The 16,891-nt window shown below is 49.0% G+C and overlaps 1 protein-coding gene across 1 annotated transcript; it reads right to left on the reverse strand.

Annotated features, from left to right (window-relative positions):
- Positions 1-359: 359 nt before the first annotated feature.
- Positions 360-16,488, reverse strand: DIPK2B (divergent protein kinase domain 2B). Its single transcript, XM_079315395.1, has 5 exons — positions 16,081-16,488; positions 11,231-11,492; positions 4,118-4,291; positions 2,023-2,311; positions 360-949 (listed from the first exon to the last, which is right to left on the reverse strand). The coding sequence occupies exons 1-5, from the start codon at positions 16,302-16,304 to the stop codon at positions 609-611; spliced, it is 1,290 nt and encodes a 429-aa protein (XP_079171521.1). The 5' UTR covers positions 16,305-16,488; the 3' UTR covers positions 360-608.
- Positions 16,489-16,891: the final 403 nt, after the last annotated feature.

Raw genomic sequence — 16,891 nt, forward strand, 5'->3', positions numbered from 1 at the left:
CTTCCAGCTTTTTACTGCTGTTGATTGTGTCTTTCTGTTCTGTGTGCCATCAAAGTAATAAAATTTAAATCTTTTATAAAAGTGAGCTGTGATGGGTGATGGTACAGGACTTCTCTGGTTGTTCAGTTTGTCTATGATTCTTAGCACATTAAAAATAGCCATAGGGAAAGCCTTAAATGCATCCATCCATCCATCCATCCATCCATCCATCCATCCATCCATCCATCCATCCATCCATCCATCCATCCATCCCATTTTATTTACATATCGTCTCCATCAGTTTCTTGGCAATAAAGACCCTCTATCTAGCTGGTTGTGAGCATCCTGCCTTGCTTTGCAACAAATGGCATGGGAAACTCTTCCAAGGCCAAAACATGAATGAAATTTATTAACCCTGTGGTCCCTTGTCAGTCATGACAATGTTAATAATCCACAAACCATCATGCCTACATCCCGTGTAACAAATGCCTCTCAGGGAGACAAATAACAAACCCCACGTGCACTCTGCTCCCTCCTGCACCAAGAGCTGCCCAGATTTGGGGCAGCTCTTTTACTCTGGCTCCTGCTCTCCTGCCCTGGCAGTGCCCAGCCCTCAGGGACAGCCTGGCTCAGTATTTGTCGCTGTATCTGCAGTCGGGGTAGCGGTAGGCGAAGCGCGAGTCGCAGGAGCGCAGGGGTTTCAGGAGCTCTGCCAGCTCCTCCGTGGCCTCCTTGGCACCCTGCTTGTCACCAAAGCCACCAGCACAGCGCTGCAGGAAGGCATCGATCCTCTCCTGCACGGGGGGCACGAATTTCCCCGCCAGGAGCTTGGGCAGAAGGTCTTGGCACACCATGACGAGGCTGTGCTCGTCCCTGATGGAGTCACAGGACACGAATGCAGACTGGCAGTCCACAGCCAGGCAGCTGAATATATCCCTGTACTCCTGCTGGCTGTCCATCAGCTGGCTCCCTGTTGGGGACAATTAAAACACTTGTAAGAATCATAATAGTGAGCTCCTGGGCAGTCACAGATATTGGTAGCTCTGTGTTAACACTGGGTTTGTTACTGTGACCACCTTTCACTACAAATTACTCAGAGCTGAAGCTGTGTGGGAGCCAATTTTCTGGCTCCTGAAATATGTATATTTTTCTGAATGACAGAGCTCTGCAGAACTGCCTGTCAGAGGAACTGGAGATGAGTCTGTCAAGTCAAGCTGACGCAGAAAAAAAAAAAGAGAATTGGAGTGCAAATCTAAAATGTGGAGTTCCTACAAAAAAATTACCACAAATAGCCAGACCTGTAATTTTTTCCATGTTAACCAAAATCATTACATTGCAAGAACAGCTCATCTAGCTGGAGTCAAGTTAACAGTCATAGCAGTTGGGATAAGAAAAGCAAATCCAGTGGAAAATTTTCTGACAGCTGCTTCTGAATATTTGAGACCTACTCAGCTGAATGTGTGAGCTGAGGAAAAACCTTTCGAAAATGTGAATATTCAAAATGAAACTGTTAAATTATTGGAAGAATAGTGACTAGCTCTACTTGCAGGGGTAGATCTATGTGAAAACTGAATAGTAACCCTTGATTTTATGTAAAAGTGAGAAAAGGGGGGATTTTGTTATTGTTATTATAATAATAAGTAAAAAGGGTCCAATGGATGCAAGTAAAAAGGGTCCAATTTGATCCACTATTTAGAAAAAACAAAATGACAAAATTTCTGCTTGCAAATATTGACAATTGCATGGCAAAATTTTTAAAAGGAAGATTCAAATGAGAGCATTCAGCAGACCACGCACGCTGAGAGCTGCTGCCAGCCACAGAGTGGTCACCCAACCACGGGCTGCACAAAAACTCCTGTCATCTTCCCAACCCAGAGCCAGGACATCAGGAGCTGCTGACGCTAAATCACTCTGGGAACTCCTCGTTATTTAGCTCAGTAAGTGGGCGTTCGGTTAATTAAAAAAAAGAAAAAAACAAACAAGAAGGCAGCAGGAGAGGCAGGGTGGAAGGGCAGGATTTTCCTTGCGGAGCCCGCGGGGTACCTTCCTCCCTGTCGATGATGCCCAGCGTGCTGGCGTCGCGGATGAACAGGTGCCCGTTGCCGAACACGCCGAAGGTGGCGGCGTCCACGCGGGTGAAGTAGAAGAAGTAGTTGAGGTCGTTGTTGGCCATGGAGCGCAGCACGGCCAGCAGCTGCAGCGCCAGGTCCGCGGCCACCTCGGCGGCCGCGCCGAAGAAGTCGCGCAGGGGCCGGGTGCTGGCGCTGACCACCAGGCGCCCGCAGGAGCCCAGGTACCGCGGGAAGGGCCAGCCCTCCACGTCGGGGAACATCTGTGGGGAGAAGCAGGGATGGGGGGTTATCCCTGCCCTCTGCCTCCCTCTCAGAGTGCCCTTTTTGGCCCCAAGCGGGTTGTGTTTGGGGTTTCGTCCTGCAGCCCTTCCTCACAGAATCACTGGGGTGGAAGAGACTTCAACATCATCAGGTCCAACCCATGCCCTAACACCTCAACTAGACCATGGCACCCAGTCTTTGTTTAAACACACCCAGGGATGGTGACTCCAGACCATTCCAGTACTTTAGCACTCTTTCTGTGAAAAACTTTTTCCTAATATCCAACCTGCATCTCCCCTGGCACAGCTTGAGACTGTGTCCTCTCGTTCTGTCACCTGCTGCTGTCCTTGCCCCATCCAGCCCTAGCAGCTCAGAAAGGTACTTACTACCCCATTCTGGAGGAGTTAGGTTTCTTTCTTTTTTTTTTTTTTCCTTACAGCCTTTTTTTTTTTTTTTTAAACAGAGGAAGAATCTGGTATTTTGAGACTTACTCTGTAAGAAAGACTAACTAGAAAGTCCAAGATAATAATAGTTTTCAGATTCATGAAAATTTTAGCCATAGAACAGCTAATTTTAGGTGTCTTTGATGGGTCCCTCATGAGCAGTGAACAGATGAAGTCACAGCTTGGAGTTGAGGTAGGGCTAAAGCAGTTTTTGCTAATTGGTGAGAACTGCCAGGCTCATTTGTAAGAGACTGTAGTCTCAGGAGCAGAAGTGGTGGGTGTTTGCTCCAGTGGAGACACCTGGGCTGGGTTCCCTGCATCCCTGCAGCTCATGCCAGCAGCACAGTTATCCCAGGTGGAAACCCAACTGTGTGACTGCTGAGCCATGCCAGCACAAAGCTTTCTGCCATTTGCATTAAAACTCATCTGTGTCCCCAGCACCTCAGACCCTGCCAAGCCACTCTGAACTCGTCCAGTTTCATGTTTAAGGTTACTTCTCCCTTTTGCTGTGGAGGCATTCTGAGCAACCATCTAGCTTTTTAGCATACTTTTCTCATCTCTTCAAGCTATATTCCCATTTCTTCAGACTGCTGAGGGCCACAGCTTCATGTCCCAGTGACCCATAACTGGGGTGGCTGAATGACCCCCAGGAGCCCTCCAGAGCACTATTCCCCCTCCTTGGGACCACGCAGAGCCCTGTGAGCTGCTGAGGGCAGCACTGGCCTGAGGCCAGAGGGGGGTGATGCTGCCACTGCCACCTTCTCTTCCTGGGATCATGAAGGGTTGCAAGAACCAGCAGTGAGGACTAAAGGTGGGATGGGGAAAGGTGAGGATTCTCCCTTGGAAATGTAAGGAAAGAGAGGAGCTGTGTGCCAGGCTGGTCAGAAGGAGTCCAGGGGAGGGTGTGAGGCCTCCCAGTTCACCACCTTCAAACCCAGAGTTTTGAAACCCAGAGCCAGTTACCAGTGGCAGGAGAATGGAAAACCCAGCACTGGCATGTGGAGCATGGGAAATCATGTTCTCTCTTCCAGAAACGGGCTATGATTTTATGTAATGCATTAGCAATGCAAACCTAACACTTTGAAGTATTAAGGATGTGCAAAACCCTGGATTTCACAGTGCAATAACACACCTGGGGTTAGGATAGGGGTTCCCTATCCCTCCCCAGCCTGACAGACTGATGCAGGGAGCACCTCATGATTCTGCCTGGCTTTGGCCACCCAACCCATAGAATAAACACACTTTTCCAAGGCCAGGGAGCTGAGAGGACAGAGCTGGGACTGCTCTGCACCTGAGCCAGGCCCATATCTGACTCGAGGTGAGGCTGTGTGGTGCCAGGAGCTGGGGCAGGGTGGCACACACCTGCAGGAGGATGGGGTGAGCGTTGACTGCCAGGGTGTAGAGCAGGCGCAGCCTGTCGCGGTCTCTCAGGTGATCCATGTAGATGCTGCCGGCGTCCGGCACCTCGGCGTAGCGCCGCACGATCCTGTCCAGCAGCCGCTGGGATGGGCAGCGCAGCAGGGGGCTGGGCAGGCCCTGGGAGAGGGGAGGATGGCTCTCTGCAGCCCCAGACACTGCAGGGAGCCTGGGTCCTGCTGTGCAGGCAGCTCTGAGCTCTGCCCGCTGTGCTCTGCCCGCTGCGGCACGGCTCCGGGGGATACGGGCACACGGGGCACTCGCCCTCCCTAGACAAACCTGTGCCACCCAAAAACGCCATTTCCCAACTCAGGTTTCCAGAATCTGTTGGGATTGAATCCAATAAAAGTGCAGATGACCACGACTTAAAGCTGTGGCAAAACCCTTTCAGTGGTGGTGAGTAAAAAATCACCCCCAGAATCCTCCAGTTCCAGCATGTCGATCATTGCCAGAAAGTTCTCTGCTTCTCTTGTTATCATTGGCTCCTTTTGGCTGCAATAATTTTAATATTCCTAATCTACCTTCTTTATTGGACCCCCTCACTAAACCCCACCCTAATTCCTCCTCTCCTCCAAGTTTATAAATACCCCTGACATGCCCTAACACCTGCTTTTATCCATTTTCCCTCGTGGATGGAACAAGATTCCCTCTACCATCTTTCCCAGTTCATTCAGTACAATGTTCAGCTTGCTGTTTGTTGTTTCCTAGTATTAAAGCTTTTAGTTCCCAAACAATCAGGTCAGATTGTCTTTCTGCATAAAATCACCAAGTTCAGTGAAGCTCCAGACCTAATAACCTGGTTAGGAAGGGTCAGAGGTTACAGCCCCCCATTCCTGAGCACTGCAAACCAAATATTCCACATCACTCCACACCATGGGACTCTTCCCTCTGCCTGGGATTCCAGCCCTGGCACTGCTGGTGGAGGCCCTCCAGTTGTTACAGCAGTGAGTCACTTCCCTCATTAAATAATCTTCTCATCACTTCGTTATTTGCTTAACCTGAGAGCAGCTTTCTTGGAAATACTATTTGCTAAGGTCAGTAAACATGCTTTAAAAATGTAAATAAACATTGTGTGTGAGTATAAGCACAGGATATGTTCTCTCTCTGATAAACTCATGCATTAACTATCAAAACCAAACAGCCTGTGTGTATTTTTTGTAAATACCAGCAGCAAATAGAGAACCGTTGGGCTAATGGAGTCAATTATCAAATTTGGAGGTTTGGCTTGTAAAATTGCATGAGCAATCTATGGCTGGAATAAATGGCATAGAAAATTATACCTTCATAGTCAAAAATGGCCTTTTAAAATTTTTCAGTTAGTCTTCCTTAATAGCCAAGGGTTTATATATGGAGGGTTGCCCACAGTGGCACAGAAGCACTGCCCTGCCATACCTCTGCTGAGGAAGGGAATCAGGGTTTATTAAACCTCTTGACTAAAAATGAACCCAGAAGCCAAATTTACTCTTTTGGGTTTTGTTTATAATTTGATATCTGGGAGATGTGCTTCAGAGGAAAGGGAGGTGGAGCTCACATTGCCCCCTGCCATCCTTCATGCTGAGAGCAAAGATGTGATGCAGGATCTCCCCAGGTCATTTGGTAACTCTGAGGTAGGTCCTTCTCAGCCCCTCCTGTACGAGCTGTTCATTTGGCATAAAACACTGAATCACTCAGCCATGACAAAGAAATAAACATGGAAAGGATGAGCAGGACACTTCCCCAGGTGGAGGAGGAAAGAGGGAGCTAGATGTCCCATGTCTCTTCCTCTGCATCCCTGCTGGCCTCGGTGAGATCTCAACCTCTCCTTCCTTGGCCATCAGTTGCAAAAAACAAGTCCAAAATGCCAATAGCTGGTCAAAACTACCTGAGAAACTCAACCACAACTGAAGTGCTGTTTCACAAAAAAAAAAAACAAAAAACCAAAAAACCCCACAAAACCTTTCTTCCCAAAAAGAATAAAACATTTGTCAAAAATAATTCTGTTCAGTTCCTGTAGCAAGTCTTTATACATGCCTCTCCTCTGGTGTGGCCTTATCAGGAAAATATTTTCTCAATTAATAGTCTAAAACCACAGAAGGGGTGGAGGGGAAGGATGGTCATGGATTTCAGTCTTGCAGCACTTGCAAGGAAAGTTGTGGCTGATCCTGTCACTTTCCCTTTGGAGGAGAAATGACAATAAATGAGCAGAACAGAGCTGTGTTAAGTAAGAGATAAATGGTGGAGAAAGTCTCTCTGTGTGTATGCAAATATTTACAGCCAAAGTTAGAAAGCCTTGCTGCTTCCAGGAACCTGCAATGAAAAGCTGAGACCCTGAAGAGTGCACAGTGGGAACATAAATCACATCAGCAGAGAAGGCATGGATGGTGTAATTAGGGTTTTTCTGAGGTCAGAGCTCATCCTCTTAACAAAAGTGTGGGCATGTGCTGCCCGTGGTGCTCATGGCTGCTGGATTCCTGAGGAGCTGCTTCAGGCACATCAGAGCAGGGGGAGCAGAGGAGCAGGGCTGGGTGCTGACACCTTTGCATCAAACATTGGTGCAGCTTCCTACAGTTTAATGAAGCCCTGACCCACAAAACTCGGCAATGGGGCCTTTTGATTTCAGCAGAGACAGTCGACACATAAAGCCCAGCACTTGTTTGATTGTTTCTGTGGAGAGGGGTCTCACCTGCCTGCAGACTGATGGAAACAACTCTGCAGCAGAAAAGGAGCTGGAGTTGTAAAACTGTCAGACAAAAACTGTCAATGGAAGAAAAATGTGAACAACACATACTCGAAACACTTGAGATACAGATTTATCTGAGAATATCTTAAGTCCTGCAGTGACCTATCACCCCAGAGAATAAGACCTGACAGACAGCCTGATGTATTTTTTGTGATTGATAAGGAAAGCTTCTTATTTACTTTGATTAAATACCCACATTTCTATATCTGATAGTGAGTAGTTCCTGCAAAGACTACCTGCCCTCAGCTGTGAGTTTCTCACCCCAATTACACAGTACAGGATCCATTTTGAATTCCATGAGTTCATGAATATTCATATGGAGTGCAGACACACCCAGAATTCACTTGGATATAAAGACAGTTTGTGGAAGACAACTTCTTGCTCTGTTTTCAGTCAGCCCAAGGAGGGATAGCCCAGACTAGGAGCATGGCTGCCTCCTGCCCCATGAGCCACTACCTGGATCCAGGTTTAGGATGAGTTCCAGCAGGAAATAATTGGATGGAGGTATGAAAGCACTTATAGCTCCTGGTGATGTGAATCCAAGAGTTTGAATTTCCTTAATTCCCAAAAGAAAGAAGATAAAAATGCCCTGAGAAACTCATCCCCACTGCCAGCAGGATTATGGAATTTATTTGCTTAACCTGAGAGCAGCTTTCTTGGAAATACTATTTGCTAAGGTCAGTAAACATGCTTTAAAAATGTAAATAAACATTGTCCGTGAGTATAAGCACAGGATATGTTGTCTCTCTGATAAACTCATGCATTAACTATCAAAACCAAATAGCCTGTGTGTATTTTTTGTAAATAAAGAACATCATCTGATGATGAGGTACTGGGTCAAAGAAGTGGCAGGTCTAGGAGGTGGGAGCCCCATAGAGCCCATCCTTCCCTAGCATGGACAAATGGACATGTGAGTGAGCTGCTGCCCCTGTGCAGCAAGAAGAAATGTGGACTGGACCCAGAGAACACACAACCAGGGTGCCAGTGCATCTGCTGTGGGCAGGATGAGCTGCTGGTCAGTAGCTGCTGGTCAGTAATTACTGGTCAGGAGTTTCTGGTCATTAGTTGTTGGTCACTAGTTTCTGTCAGTAGTTGTTGGTCATTAGTTCCTGGTCAGCAGTTTCTGGTCAGTAGTTGCTGGTCAGTAGTGTCAAAGAGTCTGTCCTAGAGAGAGGGTCTGCAAATACTGGATTTTCACCCTGGTACTGCTTTCCCCTGCCCTCAGCATTTTCCAGGCTGTGCTTTGTAGGCAGGGCTGTAAATTTTCCCTGTGGGTTATCTGTGCAAACCAACCTGCTCTGTTGCCCCTCCAGCAGGAAAGCACCTGAGTGGTTTGAGGTGATGGGCTCCTGGACAAAGCAGCAGGTGTCTGGGGTGCTGTGCAGGCTGAGCCTCAGCCTCATCTCTGAGGCAGGCTGGATTTTAAGATTAAAGACTTTTCTGCATCCAGTGAAGATTTTCATTGTGGCTGGTGAAATAATCGCTGTGGCAGGTGGCTCAGCTGATGGCTGGGTCAGGCAGGGCAGGCAGTGCAAAGTGAAAAAACATGACTTCATGGCCTGTCATTTTGATTCAGGCACGTTGTGCTCTGTCTATCAGACAAAATTACCTGGGCCCATTAGCTTTCCCCAGTGCTGCTATACAGGACAAACTGCAGGGAAGGGAGGACGAGGCTGCTGTGTGACTGCAGCTCTGTGAAACAGGGTGGGCATCGTGTCAGCCCTTGAGAGAGGTGTTCTGTCAACACCTCTGAAAAGAGGGAGAATGAGAAAATAGAGCCAGAAGAGCAGTTTTTTGGGTAAATATTTGCAGAGATATATGGTACCCCCAAAAACCCATCTGCAGTGCTGGGTTACCAATACATGTCTGCACAGCAAGCTCTGCAGAGGGGCAGCAGTGCTGGGCTGGGGGCAGGAGAGCTGCTGGTTTCCAGAGGGAAAAGGACAGCTGGGATGGCCAGGGAGGAAGGGGATCCCCATCTCTGTGGGGCTGGGGGAGGTCAGGCTGTAACCTGTGGTGGCCCAGATTACCAGGGGCCACTAAGGCTGGGATGGGGTCTCACACACAGATTCACATACACAGTATGATGAAATGCTCTTGCCCCTGGCTGTTTTTCAACTAAGACCACTGTGAGACCAGAAGCCATTTGGCAGAGCACATGCCTGGTCTTAAAAAGTGGTTGCTACTGAAATTTGGTGGTGGGGAAGTAACTCCCAGGATCTCAGGTTCACTATGTTTCTCTGTGTATTTGAATCTATATGCTGTTATAAAGGATTTAAATTCCAATTTTTATTTCTCTGATTGATTTACAGAACCAAAGGTCCATGAAAATAGGAGCAGAGCAATCCTGAGGCTGATGTGCAAAGGTCTGGGCCTCCCTGCAGCCTCCCATGCCCTTTCCAGCTAAAAAGCTGCAGGGGCTGATGAAATGTCCCAGGGAGTTTGTCACTGGGCACGTCCCCCCAGGCTGGCCCTGAGCTCCCTTCAGAGGAGCCCTGGGCTGGCATCAGCTCAGCTTCCCACTGCTGCTGCACAGGGAATTTCCTGGGAGAAACTGGATAGGTGCAGAGGCAGGGAGCCCCAGGCAGGGTGTCTGTGTGTGCACATGTGCATCCATATATGTGTGTGTGCCTGTGTGTGCCACCAGCCAGCTCAGCTGGCACGCCAGGCTCCGGGAGGACAGGCTGGGGGAAACTGCTGCACATGAAGAGCCTTTTAAGGAGAAGGATTTGGGCTCAGCTGATGATTTAGCTTTGCAGCAGGTCTGAGATACCACAGAGCCACATTTCTCCAGTTACTTTTTCACCCAGCTCAGCAAATGGAGGCTTTAAGCTCTCGATTCCTTGCCTTTCCCTCAGCACTGCTTGGCACAAATACCTGGGACACTCCAGCAAGGCTGGAGGACCAATTTGCCCTCCTGCAGGCCCTGCAGGGCTGCCTGGGGACAGTGATGGCCAGCTGGGCAGCTGCTGCCTGCCAGCCTAAGGAGCTGTCCCTGCCCACAAGCTCAGGTGAGGGATGCTCTGAGTGGAAGTGACACTGTCCCCTCTCTCTAGAGCCTCTCCTGAGGTTACTAAACAAAGTACAGTGTAGCTTTGCTCCAGAAATCTTCTCCCTGTCAGGCATGTGCCATCTGGACACTGACTTCAGGGTGACCTGCAAGACTGTCAGTGATTTGGGGGAGTCCTTTTTGGTGCAGTCCATACATAACCCCAGTGTATCCCTCCCTCTCTCTCCTCAGCTGTGCTGCTCCTCAGGGTAACAGAAGAGGAAGAACTAAAGCAGCATAGCTGTAGCACTCACCAAAGCTGAGTGGATGCAGCAAGCAGCTGCCTATATAGAAATATAAATGAAGTCACTTTTCCACAATCACTTTTCTAGAATGGGAAGAAGTACTGGAATAATCCCTCTTTGTCTCTCAGGGTCTTATTCAGAGTATATTCAACCCCCAGGCTGGCCCCTGCCCCTTTCCAGTGGTCGTTGCAATGTTTTGCTGTTCTTTGGGTGGGCTGAGGGGGATGCCCTGGGCTGTAGCTTCCCATCCACCTGGAGGTGGTGACCCACACTGTGCTCCTGTCCTGGCTTCACCTGTGACACCCCAGGACTGTGGGAGAAAGGGCAGTGTGCTTCTTGGTGCCTGAGGTCATTTGCTGTGGATGGCAGGAGAATGAGTAATCGAGGCTTTGGCTCTGCCCATGCCCCTTGTCCTGCCAGCCATGAGTGAGAGACACCCACACTGACTTGGCCCCTGGCCCAAAGCAAAATCACTTTCAAGGCACTGGCTGCCCTTTTGGGTGCAGCTTTATGACCAAAAAAACCCCAAACCCCCACAATATTGAGACATACTGGAAAACTAGGAAAAAAAAATAGCAGTAATCTCCCTACTGGAGCTGTTACCACATTTGTGTGCACAGCCTGTTGTTATCCCTGTGCCTGAAGCCACCTGCTGCTGTGACTTTCCACAGGACTTTAACTTCAACCTGCACAGAGAGCCAAGAGTTGGTGCTCCCCTGGCTGGGGCCAACCCGGACAGGCTGGGCACGGCATTACCTGTACCCGGGAAGGCTTGACCTTCCAGCATGGCACTTTGCTTTCCATCACCGCACCACTTTGCTTTCCATCACCGTGCCACTTTGCTTTCCATCACCGTGCCACTTTGCCTCTCCCCTTGGGCACCTGGGCCAACCTGCCCCATCTCCCCCGGGCACGCAGGATGAGTGCCACCACCCGCCCATCTCCCCCTCCAAGCACCACACCCTTCCCCACCCCTACAGCACACAGGGCTGGCTCTGCCCCACCCTCCCCCGGCTGTGCGGGGCCGGGGGGCTCCGGACACCGACCTGCACCAGGTCAGGCGTGAGGCGCTTGGCTCGCAGCCACTTCTGGAGGCGCGGGGTGCGGCGCAGGGCGCGCTCCAGGCTGCAGCTCCGGCCCCGCAGCGCGCCGCAGACGCGCCGCTCCCCGCGCTCCTGCTGGTACCTGGAGCTCAGCCGAGAGATCTGCACCGGCCGCCAGCTCTGCGCGTCGTCCGTGTAGTTGCCCGAGTAGCTGAGCAGGGAGCTGGGGGGCAGCTTTAAATGAGAAGAAAGCCAGGTGTCAAACCTGCCAAACCAAAACGAGAGCCCCACGGGTTAAAAGCCGCACGGACGCAGCGCCCGCCGCGCTGAGCTGCTCCAGGCTGGACCTGGGGCCGCCTGGATCCCCTGGAAAAGGCACAGTGACCCTGGCTGGGCACTGCCGGGGGGAGTTGAGCAGGCTGAAACCATCAGCAAATGTGCTTTGGTAAAAATGTCTTTATTTACTTCCCACTAATACCGTCCCTTGTCACGAATGCTGCCATGGAGTGAAGGCTAAAACACCCAAATGGGCTCTTCTGGGTAGAGGAAAGCAGAAAAAGGAGAAGGTTACAGGGTTTTGGTTCATGAAGAATTCCTGGTGTTTTTAAATTTTCCTTTTTCTAGATAGAGAGTCCCAAAAAGCGAGTTATTGACACTTTAAAGGACCCTCCTGATACTAAAACCTCCTGACAACAAATGCATTTGGGAATATCAAAATGACCTCTTGTTTTGAGGTGGTGACTTTTGTCAATGCTGTCTCCCCCAGCATCCCTGACTGTATTTCAGCAGCCAGGATGAGGGACCTGCCCAACAGCAGCAGAGTTTGGGGTGCAGTGGGGGGACAGGGTGTGTGTGCCCTGGGCATGCAGCACCTCTGTAGCCATGGAGATCTTGCACTAATTTGCTCCCCCTACACAGGCACAGGAGGGGAGCATATGGGCTGGGTAATTAGGTAATTTTTTTGTTTCAGCAGCCCCCTCACCCTGCCCACACGCCGGAGCTGAGGAGCTCCGTGCCTGTTCTGGGAGGGTTCTGTAACCTGCTCTTGGAAAATGGCCCAACTCTGACCTTTGGTTTGGCCAACATCCTGCCCTCTCTGCCTCTGAACCCTCCTGCCCCGAGCTTCTTGTCCAAGTGCACGTCCTAATTTAATCTCGCCATAAATTAAAGCCGGTATCTCAGAAGTGAAACAGGAGAGGCAAGAGGTTCCCTGCAGGATTAGCCTAGCTGGAGTTTCAGACAGCTTCACAGACATTAACAAGCCTGAAAGCTGAAGCTGGTCTTGCCTTTCAAATTCCATTTGGGAAATTGGCACAGAGAAATTTGGGGAGGATTAATTTTCTATGATTTCAGGCAAATAACTGAGTCAGTGACACGAGCCACCATCTGCAATCAGAGACTGATCCTGAATCCCTCCTGAAGGCAGCACCTCACTCCCTTTCCCCACCACAACCTGAGCTCTGGGCAGGCACAGGTGCCCAGGATGGGTGGAACCCTGGTGCTTCCCCTGCTTTGGCTTTCAGCTCCTGCCATGTGCCTCCCTCCAAAAATTTACCATGGAGGCTGACCAGAACTGGGGAGCCTTGTGTGAACAGGTTGGTGGATTCCAACATTTCAGTTGTTTGGGCGTTTTGCCTCATATGAAACGGAAGATTCCCTCCAATTAAGGCACCTGACATGATAACAAACACTTGGTTTGGGTTTTTTGTTTTGGTGGGGGTTTTCTGGTTTTGAGCTAGGATTAAAGAAGAGATAATAACTGCTGTGCCTCACTGTGATTGTTGTGCATCAGGAACCCTCCCAGTGCCTCATCTGCAAAGCAGGCACAGGGTGCCAGGCATGTATTGGGAAGAGATGGCTCTGGGCTGGGCTTCTCTTTCTTTTTTAAAATTTTTTTCAAGTTAAGCACAAATATCCTTATGACTTGACTCAGGCTTGTGTGCTCAGGGGAGCTCAGATGAGGCAGAGAGCAGAAAGTGCTGCCTCCTGCATGCAAGCAGCACATGGATGTGTGAAACCAGGGCTGAGGGTTGGTTTGGGGGTGGATGGAGTGATTCCCCCTGCAGAGCTCTGGGGAAGAGCCACCCTGGCCTGGGAACCCAGCATGGGCTGCAGCAAGTCTGTATTTGGCATCATTTCTGGGCAGCACAGTGCTGGCCTGGCACATTGGCTGGATACTTTCAAGATTCATCATCAAGTTGTGCTGTAACACCTCCCTCTGAAAGGAGCTTTTCAGCCAAGGGCCTGCAAAGGCTCTGAGACCTTCAGTAAGATCTGTGTGAATAACTGAGTCACAGATCACAGATTTTAGATCAACCCAGAAGTAAATGCTGAAGAAATCCAAACTTGTTTTTCTTTTTTTTTTTCTCTTTTCTTTCCCCCCTGAATGAAATGAAGTATTTTGTTTCAGCCAAAATAACTTTGCTTGCATTTGGAATTTCACATTTAAAAAAAAACTAACTAAGCTAAATCTTAAAACAAAACAAAAAGAAATAGCCCACAAACCCCCATCAAATTGAGGCATTCCAGATTTTCAGTCTTCTTTCCCATTATTTTTGGACAAAGCTCAGGACCAGCATTGGCACAAGTCTTTGAATAGTTTTGGTCGGCTCAGTTCTGCAGCGTTTTGAAAATCTAATATTTTACAAAAACTTTCATTGCACTCTGCTCTCAGTACAGTTGGTAGACAAGCTTGGTATTCTCATTTACAGATGGATAAAGTTGGGCAAAGATAAAGGAAGTATAGAACATTAGAGCACAAGATGAGTCACCAGCCGTTCTGGGAACAAAACCCACATCTTCTCACTGTGAATGCATGTCAGAGCTCCCAGAAATGATGGAGAATTAATGAAGCATGTCCTAATGTGAATTAAAACAGAGAAGCCCAAGTGCCATCCACCTTTGCAAACATGTGAAAAGGTACATGAGGGTGGATCAAAGAGCATAAACGCCGCCGAAATTTCCCTAGTTTAAGCACCCACTTGCCAAAAAAAAAAAAAAATTATAATCCCAGTTTTTCAAGAAATCAAGTGGGAGAAAAAGTTTTACCCATGCAAAGAAAAGCCTGAAGCTGTGTGACTGCTCAGGAGAACATTTTAAAGTTCCCTTTCCTGAAGAGCTCACAGCAGAACTTCACGTTATCACTTATCTGTGGGAAGCCAACTGCAGGCTGGGGGAGAGAGAAAGCAGAGCCTGGCTTAGGGAGCCCCCCATCTCCCCTGAGGCAGAAGTGCTGTGCTCCCACACGTCTGTGGCTCTGCACTCCTGGAGCCCAGGGGTGCACCCTGTTCCTGCTGTCCCCTGGAGGAAAGCCAGCAGGGCTCTCCTGCCTTGGCTCACGTAGCCTCTCTGTCCCACAGCCAGAGCACTGAGCAGCTGGAACCCCACAGCCAGCAGCAGTTCTGCTGTTTTTGGCAGGGCTGAGGGAGCCTGCATGGCCAAGTGGGAGTAACCAAAAGGGAGCAGCTTTGTACCTGGCAGGATGTCCCTAAAAACCCTGCACAGGTGAGCAGTAAAGAGGGTGCAGCAGGTTGGGGCAGGAGCCAGCTGTGGTGCCATCCTGCTGCAGGGAATAAAACACAGAGCAAACCCTACCCTGAATGCACCCCAGGCTCCTGCAGACCCACAGCAACTGAGCATGCTGGGCTGATTGCAAACCCATGCTGCATTTTGGGACAGGAACCCAGCTCTGAGCCTGTGCCCCTCCCCTGCTGCTCACTCTGGCACTGTGGATGTGCCAAGGCAAAGGGCAAAGTGACAGGGACTGGGACCCACAGCGTGCAGGAGCAAGGAGTGCTCTGGCTCAGCAAAGCCACAAGCTGCCTTTTTCCAGGATGGATGTCTGGGATTACAAGTCCATCCCAGACAAACCATTATGGTTTCACTATGCCACATTTTATAGGATAGTTTAAGATAAAAATGGTGATTTGTCTAATACTATGCTACTCACATTATAGCATTAAAAATACAATTTTACTATAATAATTTCTTCTCCCCCAGGCTTTTATATCTATAAAAGAAAGTGCATATGGCTCTATAAATCATATCAGACCCAATAAACCCTTCTTCTGCCAAGCACTGCCTTTAACTTTCTCCTCAAGTACAAGTGGCTACATTTTCCCTGCTGACATCAGATACTCTCTGCTTTTGAGCCTAAAAATGATTGGATTGCTCTGATGACCACTTGGACAGTGTGTGTCTCATCAGCAGCCAGGCAGATTCAATTTCTGCTTTCAAGTTCTCACACAAATCTCCCCAAAATGTACCAGTAATTTAGCCACGTGCTATTCTCAAGCGTGTGGGTAACCTCACGTGCAGAAATCCTCATGCCTCAGGCAGGCTTAGATCCCTTTTGATCTCAGTTAAAACACACGTGAAATTCTGCACATTCACTGTGTTGCACCTGGTACAAAATTATAGAGCATGTTTATATGTTTGCAGTTATACTCTGTTGGTAAGGTACAAAGCTAAACCCCCTTTTGCCTTTAGTCAGTTGCTCATAATAAAATATTTCCAGTAAATCTAAGCAAGCTGATTTCTTCCTTCCCTCTTCCCTTTCCCCATCACCGCCTTGAATTTTTTCAGAGCCACTCTCTAGGCAGAAATTTGTGCCTTTTACTCCTGCTTTCAAGTTATAGTTCAGGGCTGAAGTCTGATCATGTTAGCGTGGCTTTAAAAGAAAAGAGACAAAGCATCAGCTTACAGGCAATAATTAAAACACTAAGTGCTGTAATGCAGCTGGGTGCTAAGTTGCTTTTTGCATTGTTGTTCATGAAAGTACTTGGAAATTCTAACAGGCAACTTTCAAATTACTACACAGAACACTTTAAAAATTACTCTGCTGAGTTTCTGACCTTATTTCCTCTTTAAAGAACTTCTTGCATATGGATGTCCCAATGCAGGCGTTGCACTTATCAAGTCCCAGGAAAGTCCGGCCAAAAGTGTAGCTGGGTTTGGCGTGGGGCACAGACGGAGAAGCTGTGGCTGCTGTGGAAGGGTCACAGCCCAGAGCCAGAACCAGGAGCAGCATCAATGGATCTGCACCTCTGGAGCAAAGGCAGCATATCCAGCGCCCCATCTACAGTAGTGGAGAGCTCTGCTTTTTGCAAGTTGTCCCTCTCTAGGATTTCAGTCTCTTTTTGATGACTTCAGCCTGCAGTGGTGAGCCCCAAAGCACAGCAAGAGCCTCTGGCTGCAGGAGACACTGCTGCAGTCCCCATCCTGCCAGCTGCTCACTGGCTCTATTGGTTTGAAGTTTGGGTGGGAAAGATATGCTGCAGGGTGGGGAGAAGGAAATACATGGAGGATGCAGATAACTTGGGTTGCCATGGTTATCTTTCCTCTCCTTGTTGCAGCTGCTTTGGCCCCTGCTGACCCTCCCATCAGCCGACTTGGAAAACAACACGAAGAAGAGCTCATCTGCTCTTGGAGCAGACAAATGAAGGATATCCTGTCGCTGGAGAAAAGGGCACATGCAGGACACTTAGGAAAAGTTAATTTGGAGGGAGTAGTAGCATGGCAGAAACACACATTTTACCTGAAGCCAGACCTTTGGTGTTGCCTAATTCCTGGAGATTTGTGATGGTGCATGACGTGACTTCTTGGATGTTTCCTTGGTTTAGTTTGCTCTTCTCATAAAAGCACTGGAAAGGCTGTCAGGTGGAA

The sequence above is a fragment of the Erithacus rubecula genome (assembly GCF_903797595.1).
Source record: "Erithacus rubecula genome assembly, chromosome: 1".
In the NCBI taxonomy this organism is placed as follows: Eukaryota; Metazoa; Chordata; class Aves; order Passeriformes; family Muscicapidae; genus Erithacus; species Erithacus rubecula.

Bases quoted from the DNA above. Each gene is read 5' to 3' on its own strand.
- DIPK2B (XM_079315395.1), bottom strand. From the start codon at position 16,304: ATGGGGCGCTGGATATGCTGCCTTTGCTCCAGAGGTGCAGATCCATTG. The intron at 11,493-16,080 runs GTCAGAAACTCA...TTGGTTTGGCAG, and splicing joins TTCTTTAAAGAGGAAATAAG to GTTTGACACCTGGCTTTCTT. The intron at 950-2,022 runs GTACCCCGCGGG...TGTCCCCAACAG, and splicing joins CATCATCGACAGGGAGGAAG to GGAGCCAGCTGATGGACAGC.